At 39.9% G+C, this 13,063-nt stretch overlaps 1 protein-coding gene across 1 annotated transcript in view; it reads right to left on the reverse strand.

Moving 5' to 3' along the window:
* Positions 1-11,148, reverse strand: part of LOC131073484 (farnesylcysteine lyase) — a 71,096-nt gene extending 59,948 nt beyond the window's left edge. Inside the window, exon 1 of the mRNA XM_058009920.2 lies at positions 10,430-11,148. Within this exon, the coding sequence (XP_057865903.2) occupies positions 10,430-10,939 (510 nt within the window). The 5' untranslated portion in view covers positions 10,940-11,148. The remainder of the gene's footprint in view (positions 1-10,429) is intronic.
* Between the last annotated feature and the right edge of the window lie 1,915 nt (positions 11,149-13,063).

Genomic DNA, 13,063 nt, shown 5'->3' on the forward strand with positions numbered 1-13,063 from the left:
CTTGGGAGAGCTCAGTTAGTCTTGAAAAAGCGAATTGGACATGCATGAAGCAAACAATATAGATCATTGCCTGCCTCACAACTCGATTTGGCGACTTAGAAGATAAAGACCAAGGGCAAAAAGTAAAGATCGCTCCTGTCCCTCACCAAGGGACCAGGGCGAAAATCTCTAGAATATCAAGTTTGCCTTACAAAGGACAAGTTAAGCATGTATGGAATGGATGGAGGAAGATCATCGATTGCCTTGCAACATGAATTGGCGGTTGGAAAAGACAAGAACCAAGGCTAAGTGTGGGATCGCTCCTGTCCCTCTCCAAGGGACCAGGGCGAAAATATCCCAAGGTTTGCCCCTTCCAAAGATCACATGAATCGAACTCAAGATTCCAAGCGAAAATGCTATTTCAAACGTCCAGGATAAGACTTTGAACGTGAAAAGTAAAGAAATGCAAGGCCAAATGAAAAGGGCGCTCCTGTCCCTTTCCCAGGGACCAAAGCGAGGTTCTCAACTAGGTGGTATTTTTACCATGCTTAGGCGCCAATGTCATCTTAATCGCATTAAATGCTAAGTCCGCTAAAACTTTGAAATATTTTTTTGGCATTTAATGAGTTCGCATAAGGCATTTAATAATTGAATTAAGCCTTTTAAAAATCGAAATTTAATTGCAAAGGCATTTAATTAATTAATTATTAAATTAAGTGAAGGGAGTGCGCTTGGGGTTTTATTTTAAATATTTTATAAAGGTCGGCCTCCTTTTTATTTAATTTTGTTTATTATTTGCTTCATTTCCACCAAGTCGGCCTATGGGAGAGTATAATGGTGAGCGCCTATATAAGAAAGGTACTTTGAGGCATTTTACTCCATCATTCAATCATTGTCTACATGCGATTTGGAGAAGCAATAGAAGGAGCGAAATCTCATCCAAGGAGAGGTGCGAATTTTCAATCCAAGAGGAGTGCGAACTTTGCTAGAGGTTAGAGGTGGAGCGAGTTTCCCTCAAGGCGTTGAAGACCCAAGGTGGTGAAGTTGATGAAGGAGGCGCCTTTGCTAGAAGACTTCGATATTCATTTTGCCTAGCAAATTTCTTAATTTTTACATCGCTTTTTAGAGCTAGTTTTCAAAGAGAGGTATGGCAAGATCTTCCTAGCCTAATTTTGAAATTTTGAAATTTTGAATTTCCAATTGCATAATCGTATTTAGGAAATGATAATTCAAAGATTTATCATGAAGTTTCCTAAATTTAAAGCTTAAACTTTATTTTTACGTTCCAAGGTATATTGCTCATTATGAAATGTTGTGTAGGTGTCAAGATGGCGACCCCAAAGCCAGGAGCATCCACCAGTCGTCCAGCCCTTATGAAGGAAGATCAAAGGAACGAAGAAATGGAGACCAAGATCGTGTCAAAATGGAGCAACATTGGAGATACCAACTTGGGAAACTTCAGTATGAAGAAGTTTTGAGAGGTCCCTTACATTGGAAAACCATCACCTGTCGCAAGGAGAATAATTGAAAGTGGCATTATCAAGGCGGCCGGCTTCCCTCCAGCAGTCCAGTGCCATGAGCTGATGATCGAGTGTGCTCGCCATTATGACCCACAGTCAAGATCGATCGTGTCCAAGGAAGGAAACACTTTGGCTTATCTTTCAGATGAGGCTATCAGTGAAGCTCTCCATCTGCCAGAACATAAAGATATGATTTACAAAAGCTTGGAAGGAGCTAGATCCATGTACGAAGATGATCCAGACACTTGCTTGAGCATCATCAACAAGAATTGGTTACTCAAAAGTCGTCCTCGCCTGAGCAAGATTCCCAACACACCACATAGGATCGACTTCCAGGAGGAGTACAGAGATTTGGTAACCTTACTCAATCGAGTTACAGGGGCTCCTCAAGCCTTCTATTTTGAGAAGTGGATGTTCTTCTTCATCCAAGTGATAGTTCAAGGAAAAGGAACAATTCATTGGGCTAGAATTATTAGCCATTGCTTGGACGTACAGTTGAGAAGACTGAAGGCTACCAAGTCATTTCACATGAGTTCGTACATCATGTATGCCTTGATCAGGAGTTTTGAATGTGCAGGACTACCTCACAGGGGAGCGATTGGAAAAGGACCTGGAGAGGTCAGAGTTTGTGACTCTTATGTTCATTTGCATCATCCACCTGGGAGTAATTACAAGTTAGTCAATGATACCTTCACAATGAACATCACCAGGACACTGCAAGGCGGGATTCATAATCGGCTATCTCAGAAGGCACAAGAACTTGTAAAGAGGTATGGTGCTTGGTTTATCCAATTCCAGAAGTTTACATATATTAGAGTTCATGGGTGTCCTTCACCTCCATATATGTTGCCAAGATATCCGACAGACAGGATAGTACTACTTGAGGTGACTAGGCAACTGGCAGCTTATGCGAAGGCATTCAGACACAGGCATGGAAATGGGATTCCTGTACCTATCATATTAGGAAATTCAGTTGAGGTATGTCCTAATGTTCCAGCTTTAGATGATGCAGAAAGGGAGTTGGCCTTATATTCATTTTCATTCTTTTCATTGAGGGAGAATTTTGATCCTTATGGATATATAGAAAAGACAGTTGGTAGAAAATACAAGCATGAATGTCAGGTAGAGGACTTTTGGATGAATCTCTCAGATGATTTAGAAGTGAAAAGAAAGATGCATGCCAGATTGCCTTTGGATTTCATCAGGAAATGCAAAGTTTACAGAGTGGCCGATCAAGCTCAGGACAGTGGCAGGCACCTCCAATCCTCTTATGATAGAGAGGACAAGGCAGTAAAGATAGATTGGAATGAACCTGAGGTTGTGGACTTGAAGACTTTGATGGCTCCAGTTTTGTCCTGTACTCGCAGATGGGTTGATGTGCAACATCAAAAGTTGAGAGAGCAAAACATATCAATGACTTTTACTTTGGAGGAAAGGTCGACAGAAGGAGGAGCAAGCGCAAGTGAAGGCCATCCTCATCCTAGAAGCACAAGCGAAGGCAAGCCTCACCCCAGAAGCGTAAGTGAAGGCAATCCCCATCATAGAGGTGCGAAGAGGAAGGAAAGACCTGAGAAAAGAGAATCTTCCAAGAAGAAGCAAGAGGCCAATCGAGATCGCTCATCCGGCACATCTTCTCGACAGGAGAAGAGGACACTTGAAGTGGAGGAATCTATGGAATCAATGGTTCAAAATGATAAACATGAAGGAGGACAGGCATCTCAACGTTCATCAAGTCAATCTCCCCAGGTCAATGAGCTACATGAAGACCAGAATGACGATGAAGCGACGTCTCCTCTCCGGAAAGAAGAGTCACTACCTAAAGAAATACAAGTTAGAGAGACAAGGTCCGCCATTTCAGATTGGTTGAAGGAGAGACTAACAAGGGTGATTGTGATCGAAGACGAAGAAGATAATGTGATTGATTTAGATAGCCTTGTTGGAGATTCTCAGGGAGTAACAGAAAAGAGGAAGGCCACCAAAATGTCCAAGATGGTCAGAGATGAGACAGGGGCCAGGAAGTTGCAAATAGCTACATCGGCAGTGGACAAGTACGAGGGTGAGATCCTTGCAGAAGAATATGATGTAGAAACTGTTAGAGCTTGGTCCACTCACCACCGAGCAGGCATTGGATGAGGCAACTGACTCATTTGAGGCACTTAAAGATAAACTTAAGGAAGAAATGGAAAAGAGTAGAAAACTTGAGAAAGAGGTCGGTGCTTGGAGAGGCTACTTTAGCCACCTCAGTCAGCCTTTGGGACGTCAGGATCCAGCAGTATCTCCCGTGCAAGCACTTCCCCTTGAATCAGTTGGTGAAGCAGAGAAAGTTAAGAGCTTGGTCCAGCTTATGAGCTCTTGGATTGACAAATCCCATACAATTGCCATTGAGTTTGCGACAAGAATGATGCAGACCATTCATCGGGCTATCCAGGTCCTTGAGATCATCCACAACCTAATGATAACAGTAGCCGCCTTTGCTCATACTAAAGATGTTATCATTCTTGTCCTTCAAGTAATCAGGCAAACATCAAGGAAGACCTTAGCACAAGAAAAGATAATGGATGGAGGAGCTCATAATTTACTCCAGTGATCTACTTTACTCCAGATGAAGGAAGTTCTTTTCGAGGACACCAGCGCCAAATGCAATCAAGTGGAGGAGGTCATCCATCCAATCCAGGACAAGGTGTTTGGGGTTTTATGCACTATTCTTGGTAGAAGGATCGAAGTTGAGACAGATGTGGATCTCCAAGAGTTGGAAGAAAGGGTCAAAGTCATCTTTTGCAAAGATGAGAATGTTATTACAGATGAGCAAAGAGATCAAATGTTTGCTACTATGCTCCTGATTGAGAAAATTAAGGAACTCGAACCTGAATGGGACGCAGCTCTTCTCAAGGCTTTTGATCAGATTATTCACTTGGAAGAACGAATGAGGAATCTTCCTGAGATTCCTATTGCTGAGATTGAGGGAATCGTGTCCAGATTCATTGCATATGCTAAAAAGGAGCATTGGAAAGGGAATAAGGTTCTAGAAGAGAGGTTGTTATAGATGACTTGGCACCTTAATTATCATTGGTCTATGTTTCCTAGATTTTTGTGCCAAATTAAATATTTGGCTATGCATTTAATGTTGTGCAATAAAAAGGGAACTTTTGTAATAAAACCCTAATTAGGGTTTAGGTGTTAGAATCTCAGCGGTTGATCTTCTTTTGATCTGGGCCGTTCATTGTAATTGAGGATGCTATATATACCCTCACTCATTTTCATTTTAAGAGATTAGAAAATTAGAAATAGAGCAATAAGAAATAGTTAGAAGATTAGAGCTTTTGGAGAGAAGAAAGTTATTTTGTAGCAAGATTGAGTTTGAAGAAAGAATTTCAAACAATTGTTGTCTATTTTGGCTTTGAGATCAATAAAATATTGAAGTTATGGTGTTTTATTGCAATTCTTGTGGCTATCTTCATGGTTGTTTACTTTCTTGAATCATTCTCAGTCGAAGTAGTATTTAAGTTTGAAGGACTAAGTGTTGGGCTTGATTTTGGCGAAGATTCACATTCCAAACCACTAGCTTCTTACTGATTGTAGGAACGCCTTGTGTGGTCAACTGGAGAGACTTGAATTACTTAAACCTTCAATCGTCATTGAGCTTTGGATATGTGCCTTTGTGGTAGTGTCCATGATCCTTGATGAATTGAAAAATCATTTGTTACCTTAGAAGATCGCATCAATTTCAGTTGGGTTGTTATTTCATGGCAATATTGAAATTGGTAGAATCTTGCCAAGTCTAGCCTACATTGGGTCATTCTTAGGATTAGATTAGAATTTATCCCTTGCAAACCCTACCTTTTGATCTTTTTGAAGAACTTGTTAGTTTTAGGAAATCTTGTTCCTGCAAATCGGAGGACGTAAGGCCCCTTGATGAAACAGCATTCACAACGACCACTGGTGCTTATCCACACATAGAGACCCTACATAAAAGAACATTGGAGTCACCCTGATTGATCCTTTTTTGCGACATCTTCAGCAATCAGAGGCTTTATTCAAGAGAGGATAAGGTACCCTTGGGTATTTTATTCTGTGTATGATTGTGTACAAAATACACGTCAACACAACCTAAAGGCATGAAATTTAGGATAACTGGAGAGGGTAGCCATAGTTACTTTGGCTGTCGCCAAAGGCTCAGGGGTATCTAACTCCAACTGTGTCTGCACCTGCTCAACATCCTCCATGCTATACTCAGTGTCAGTGTCGAGTACCTCCTCATCCCCTAACTCAGATGTCACCTCAATCAAATGAACCTTTCCTTTACCCATGCAACGGTGTCCTGGTTCCCAAGGTTCCTTGCAGGAAAAGCATAACTTTTTCCTTCTCAATTCGTTCCTCGTCTCTTGATTCATCCAAGGGGGTCTAGATGATGACCCTCCTTTATTCTGTGAAGTATTGGCCTTCTGTGCAGGCCGAGAGTCCCTGAATTGCTTCTTATCTGCCTGATAAGAAGTGGGAACGGTATCCAGTCTCAATGTCACATCAATGGCCTCCTTAAGAGTGGCTGGCTGGAAAGCACGTACCAATCCCCTAAGTCTATCCTGCAATCCCTCAATAAATAACATCACACTCCGCCTCTGGGGCATATCAGGTACCATAACCGCAATACGCTGGAACTCATTAATATAAGCTTCTGCATGCCCAGTCTGTCTAAGATGTGCCAACTCTCTATAGTAGAGCTCTGTATCCTTACGGTCAAACCATGTAATGAGTCGTTCAGTGAACTCGGCATAGGAACGTACCAAGGCGTGATCCTGGGTGACCAATCCATGGTGCCACCAATCATAGGCAATCCCGTCTAAATGCAACACAGCAAACTGAATAGCCTCACGCTCAGGCATGGGCCTCAAGGATAGATATATGTCCAGCTTGTGCACCCAAGCTCGTGCACTCGTATCACCAGAGCCATCATATGTAGCCAATGTGATCTTCCTAGTAGCTCTATTGAGGTCATAGTTCTGCTGTTGTGGTGGTCTATAACCACGATCTCCTCTGAACCTAGTTGTATCTCTACGCTGTGCACAATACTGGGGAAGAGGGAAAACATCCCTAACCTCTGGGAGTAGGGCTCTCCACTCAGCTGTGGCTGCCAAAACTGACTCCTGGAACCCAACCTCTGGTGGATCTTCCTATGCTGGCCGTTCACCTGGTACAAACTGAGGAAGCAAAGGTCTATCTGTAGCAGGTGTACGATGGCATTCCTGCCTAGAGGAATGAAGGGAGCTCCCCACTGATGAATGGGACTGATGGCTATGCTGACTGCCTGCCACTGAAACTGATCAATTCCGCCCATGTCTGCCCCTATTTCTATCCAACTCCATTCGTGCCAAAGTTTCCTGTAATCTGTCAAGTGTCTGGACTGTCCTGGGTTGTGTAGTGATGAGAGTTCTCATCATCTCCCGTTCTTCATCCTCAATCCGGTTATGTCTAGCACCCCCTTGTTCATCTGCCATACTGGGTACCTATTCAATTCCAATCTCACTCTCCTGTTGAGCTACCCTGCGCGTATAATACCTATGTATCTCCTCTCTACCCGGATGCATAGAATAAAATGTAACCCTAGTGTGAAATTTCCACACAAACCCTACAGGCTGGCAGGATGATGGCTCCGATACCACTGAAAGATCCCTACTGGATTCCTGTTTCTGATCTGCTGTAATTTTTATTTAATAAACTAAGTTTTTGTAATTTTCTGGTGATCTTATAGAATAGACAGAATTGCAGAAAGGGAGTTTGTTTCTTTTGTTTTGAAGTTTTGAAGATATATATATAAAGAAACAGTAAACAATAATAGTGCGAAATAAGAATGGAAACAATGTTCATAAATTAGAACTCTTACAATCCAAAATACTACAACTCGTACCAAGACAATAATCTGATTTCCTTGTATTCCAGCAATTATCATTTACCAATTTGGAGCTGCTACAAAATGAATTGACCAGCAATGAATAAGCAAGACACAATATGCAGATTTCCAGCTCTTCACACCAGCAACAAACCAAACGTGGACAGCAAGGAAGAATGACGCCACCACAACTCCCAATGGGCTGCCGCTGTAGTCACGTGCCAGCTGAATAAGGTTAGCCGCCTTGATGAAACCCTCTGAATGCAATTTGAATCCTCTGCAATCAATAGCGCACCCAATCTCTGTCAACCAATGTCCAACACCCTGAAGTATTTACTGACAAACTACTGTTGAGGGTTACGTCCCAGCCAGTATCCAACCTGGGGTTTGCGTCCCAGATGAAGAATCGCTCTACCAGAGCAAATTCGCAAGAAGCAAGTTTTGAATGTGTAAAAAGAAGCAAGAATTAGGTCACAACTTCCTTATAACCCCTTCCCACTTAGCTCAAACCCTAAAAGTGACTCAATGGGGCGTTTAGGGTTAAAATGTTATATTTCTCATTTTAAGTTGCCAAGTGTATAGAAAAACAACCTTTTTTCAAATATAAAGAAATCCGTTCATCGAAAGGATCTGAGTCAAAAGAGAAATATTTAGAAAAGTCCAAGACCTTTCCAACGAGCTATTACACCAAGGGATACCTATCCAGATGAGGCCAAAAACCCCTTATTACTCCAAAATGGCTATAAACATAGCCTTATTTAAATAATAAACGCTAACTTAGGAAATATTAAAAATATAACCCAAATAGCTGCAAAATGCTCAAATGACACCGCAAACCAGAAAGTCAACCTGCCACCTATCTGTGACTGAAGTCGGAAATCAAGGATCCACTGGCAGTCTCATCCCTAAAATCTAGGGATGCTCCTAGAAACTAGGAAACAAACCCAAATCCTCTAAAACTGAACCCAAGGAATAATCTCAAGGAGACCCAAACCTGGGTATGGTCATAACCTCCTAAATAGTAGGGATATCCTCCATAAATGTAGGAACTGTCTCCTAAAAATAAGGAACTGCTCCAAACTGATCAACTACTGCCAGAACACCAAGTCCCAGACACTGTATAATCACACTGAGTCTCTATCCATCACTGTCAGCCTACAAGACTCCATAATAAGCTGACTCACATGTCTCTGCTAGACAGAGCTAAAGAGGGGACATGACAAGAACTTTCTAAATAACCAAAATTTCAAGGTATTTGATATGGAGAAAAAAGGTAAAAAATGAAGAAAGAATATAGTTTCAAACAATATATTAAGAGAGAATTAGAGTTTTTAAGCTTCTACAATCCATTAAATAGGAAAGTGTTTGTAGAAAGACCTGTGATAAAATGATTTACTAGATTCTCCATTATCAAGACAAAGATGTAAAGATGTATTATATGAACCATGATGGACTATACAGTGTGATCATAATTGTCAATGTAAAACACTTTATCATAAATTCTTCCAGAAGCGTTTTCTGCAAAGATGAGAATATTAGACAGTAAGTCAAGCATCCCAATCTTCAAGAACTCATTGAATTTACGATCCCAAAATCAGATCGTATTTATGTTAAAGAGGTTGGTTTTAATCCAATTTATACAAGGAATTCAATTCAATCATATTTTAGTGTTGGAGAGACAAATACAAGGTTGTTGAAGGCTCGGGTGATCTGAAGCATCTTGGGGAAAAAGACAATTTTGTACACAACTTTGAAAAATGGAGTTTTGCTCACATTGGCAGGCTCACCCTTATTGGCAACCTAGCTGCCCCGGTGAATGGCTGGCAAGAGAGGTAAATGCATAACTAGTAAAGAAACAAACGCATACATTTCAATTTGGCAATAAAATTAGAAAGAATTGTTAGTTCATTTCGACTTCCAGAGGTCAAAGTTCTTGATTTCCATTACTTGGGAAGTGCAAGCATCTACTTTGGGAGTTTGGCAGTGGGGGTTGGCACTCTTGTTTAACTTCACTGCAAGAGAAATTATGGAGGTTCAGCTATTGTTGGAACAAGCAGCTTGTGAATGGGTGCGATCACCCTTGTTACTTGTTGAAGAGCTGTAAAGGTCAGAATAAGACCAGCATTCATTCATATTGATTGTACTTGACTGGTTATACTGGATTCTGGAGAGTATTTACTCGTCCAACTGGAGTTAGTTTTTAACCTTTTCAGGTTTCTCTAGACTAAATTTAATCACTGTTATTATCAAGTGTTTTGCTCTTATTTCTAGGCTTCTTATTGCTCTGGTTTAGATATAATATTTCGTTGTGCATTCACTTGACAAATGTTTTAGCTAGCATTAGTAATCCACAATAGGTGAGCCGTTTTGGAATATCTAGAGCAGTTTACAGATCAATCTAACCGAAGAACCGTGTAAATCAAGATTTGATACTTTTTGCGTTCAAATAGAATTTTCTAGGCCTAGTTGTGCTACTTACATGGAGGAGATTTTTCACTCTGAATCATATAAAATTAAAGATCAGACAAATGATACCAGAGGTTATTTTGAGGCCTCCCTAAACTAAAGGATCTAAGCTGAACGTTCTGCTTCCATTCAGTTTGACAGAGGTTACTTCATGTGATGATTTCTTGGGATTCAACTGCATAGTTTCAAGTCGATATTTATGAACTTAATTTCATAAGTATTCATTTACAAGAATAAATCTTTCATAAATGGTCCATTTAGCACCTTGTTAGTATCTAGGTGATGCCACGACCATGAATGATCCACTTAATGAGCATCCCGATGCTCATAGGATAGTAAGCATGCCATTCATAATCACAAAAGATAGATTTTTGTGAACCGTTACTCATATATATAGATAGATGAAGACTAAGTTGTAACTAGAAAGTTGAATCCAAGTAAGCCATCACATAATTTGATAAACTGTGAAAAAAACCCTTTAAAAGAGAGCACTTTATTAAATTTGCGTCTGCTTTGACCAGATGTTAACTTGTTGAATGTAAATAGTTGTGTTGAGAAAGAAAAAAAAAACATGGCTTACAGAGACATATTTTTGCATTTTGAAGAGGCTGGTTCCGTATCGCCAAAAGACGAGCAAGTCGTTGAGGAAGGAGATAGCCATCCCTGATGATGGATAGGTCTTCAAGAGAAACTTTTGTCCATCCCATATCCCGAAATCAGTATCATCGCCGCCGCTACTGCGTTGGAGGCCAAGAAGTTCAGTGTATTGCAGAGTGTACAAGTTCTTGGGATGGAGGATTGAACCACCCGCTTCGAACTTGTCGCCTCCCAATTCCACCATGGCCATTCGTCCTCCTACCACTGAGTTTCTTTCAAACACGTGAATTTCCATGCCCTCTTGGGAATACTTTCTCAGAAAATGGGCGGCAGAAGCTCCGCCAATGCCACTGCCAACAATGCAAATCTTACTGCAATTGCAGCTGCCCACGCCCAACAACACCAACGCCAAGATTGTCCGTGCCCATGCCAGTGCGAGTGCCATTTGTTGCTGGCAATTGAGATTTCCACTTCTACAAAATAGGGGTCGCATACTACTGTCTGTACATTCATAAATTGTGCCAAAAAATTCTCAAATATCAATCAATAAAAAATAAAGGAGCTGGGTCAAAGGCCAAATGGTAAACAGATATCAAATATCAACCGTGGACGGCGAACGAAGCCACTGTCCTTTGTTTACTCATCATCTGTAAGAATATTATTAGAAAAATACTAAACAAATTCATCAAAGGAGTCTCTTTTATTGTTAATATGAATCACCCACTGTGGAGCACATAGTTTAATGAACAATGGAGCAATACAGTCGATGGAAAACTTAAAAACGGCTGAAGCTATTCTAGTTTCAAAACAGATCTTTCATGTTATTTGTTAATTGCAAAATCGATGGTGTAAAACGCTAACACGCTTGTTAGTCATTTTGTACATTCATTCTGTATATTAGATCCTTGAATGTAACAGCACTTTATTTGTTAATTGCAAAATCGACGGTGTAAAACGCTAACACGCGTGTTAGTCACTCTATACTGTCTTTTTGGAGCCAGAATAGACGCGTCCCTTAAAAACTGCCTAATTTGAATTGTGTTACATTCAAGGATCTTAATATAGTCAAATTATGGATAGCCTAGCGGTAAATCTCTGATAGTTTACAGTGGTTTCAGTTGAAGCTACTCTCTCCTCCCCACCATTGACCAAAGGGTACTCTCTTTTTCCCCACTATTAACCAAATTTCGCAATGTTGTAACATTTTTTCAATTTTAAAGATATTTTTTCCAATTTCACCCATTTTTATTAATTTTCTTATGCCTCTAGAATCTTTAGCCTAAACTATTTATTTTATTTTTGGCAAAATTATAACATTAGACAAGGAATTGAATAATTATGGATGAAATTATACAATCATTATGGTTGTTTTATTACTCCCAATATAGTTAGGCAATCATCATGGTGGTTTTGTAACTATTTCAATTTATCTTAAATATGACAATTTTGAAACATTATACATATAGAGCACTAATTTCATCACGCTTCATCAAAGGAGAAATGCAAGGGTCGATAGCTAAATAGCAATCATTCATCCTACCCCTAATCCTTATTTTCACTCCCCTTTATTTGTGCACAACAATCTTAAAGGGGTTTTTTCCTACAAGTAGATGTGTTTTTTCCTTTTCCTTGATAAAAAATCATATTATGCTAATTAGTTCTTTGTTCTCTCAATCACAACTTTAATACCATTGTTCTTATACACATTTTACTCGACCATACTTATAATCTTAAGATATTTTAAGATACCTGCATCTAGACCATGCATTAATAGGCCTTGCAAAGGATATTTGAGAGATAAAGATGCCCTTGTGTGAAAGAGGTGTGAAGGTTGTAGGTGTGATGTTGCAAATTGCATACCTTGCAATTTCACATCACATAAACTTCTCATTTACCTCAATAAAGATAATTGTACAATTAAATGATAATTAAATTAAATATGATTATGTCTAGCAAAGTAAGACCAATTCTAGACCCTTAAGTTTGGTTTTCCTTGAAGCGTCCCATGAAAATTTGTGACTTGATGCACCTTGGCAGCATAATGCCCCTATCAACCAACTCAAGTGTCATAGGCGTATCCAGATTTTCTATATTCACATTTGAACTTATGTTTTGGCAAGAACTTTGTCCCTCCAACAATCTCTCTTGCATTCTTCTCTCATTTTCTCACACATGCACATCAAGTTATATTGTTCTCTTGAAGATCTCATTGTCATACTTGCAACAACATTGAAGTTTTGAAGATCATTCTTCCTCTCTTGTGGTATCTATGTGCTAGAAATGTGGGATCAACCTGTATTGCAAGGAAAACAACTCAAACACACACATGGAACATTGCATTAGAGGTTAGAAATCAATAAAACAAGTTAGTGAATCTAAACTCTTTAAAATCGTTTCATGCTCCTCTATCTCTAAATATCCTCAAGCTTCAAGGTGGCCCTCACTTGGAAGAGCACTTGATCTCTTGGATGACAACCTAGAGAACGAGATTTAAATGATTCTAGGATCAAAAAGGATGCAACTAAGATCCTAATGAATGCTAAGATGATGGACGAGAGCTAGGATGCAAGATGCAAGACTAAATGCTCAAGGTGATGAAGATAATGAAACTAGATTG

This window comes from Cryptomeria japonica, chromosome 9, assembly GCF_030272615.1.
Source record: "Cryptomeria japonica chromosome 9, Sugi_1.0, whole genome shotgun sequence".
Taxonomy (NCBI): Eukaryota; Viridiplantae; Streptophyta; class Pinopsida; order Cupressales; family Cupressaceae; genus Cryptomeria; species Cryptomeria japonica.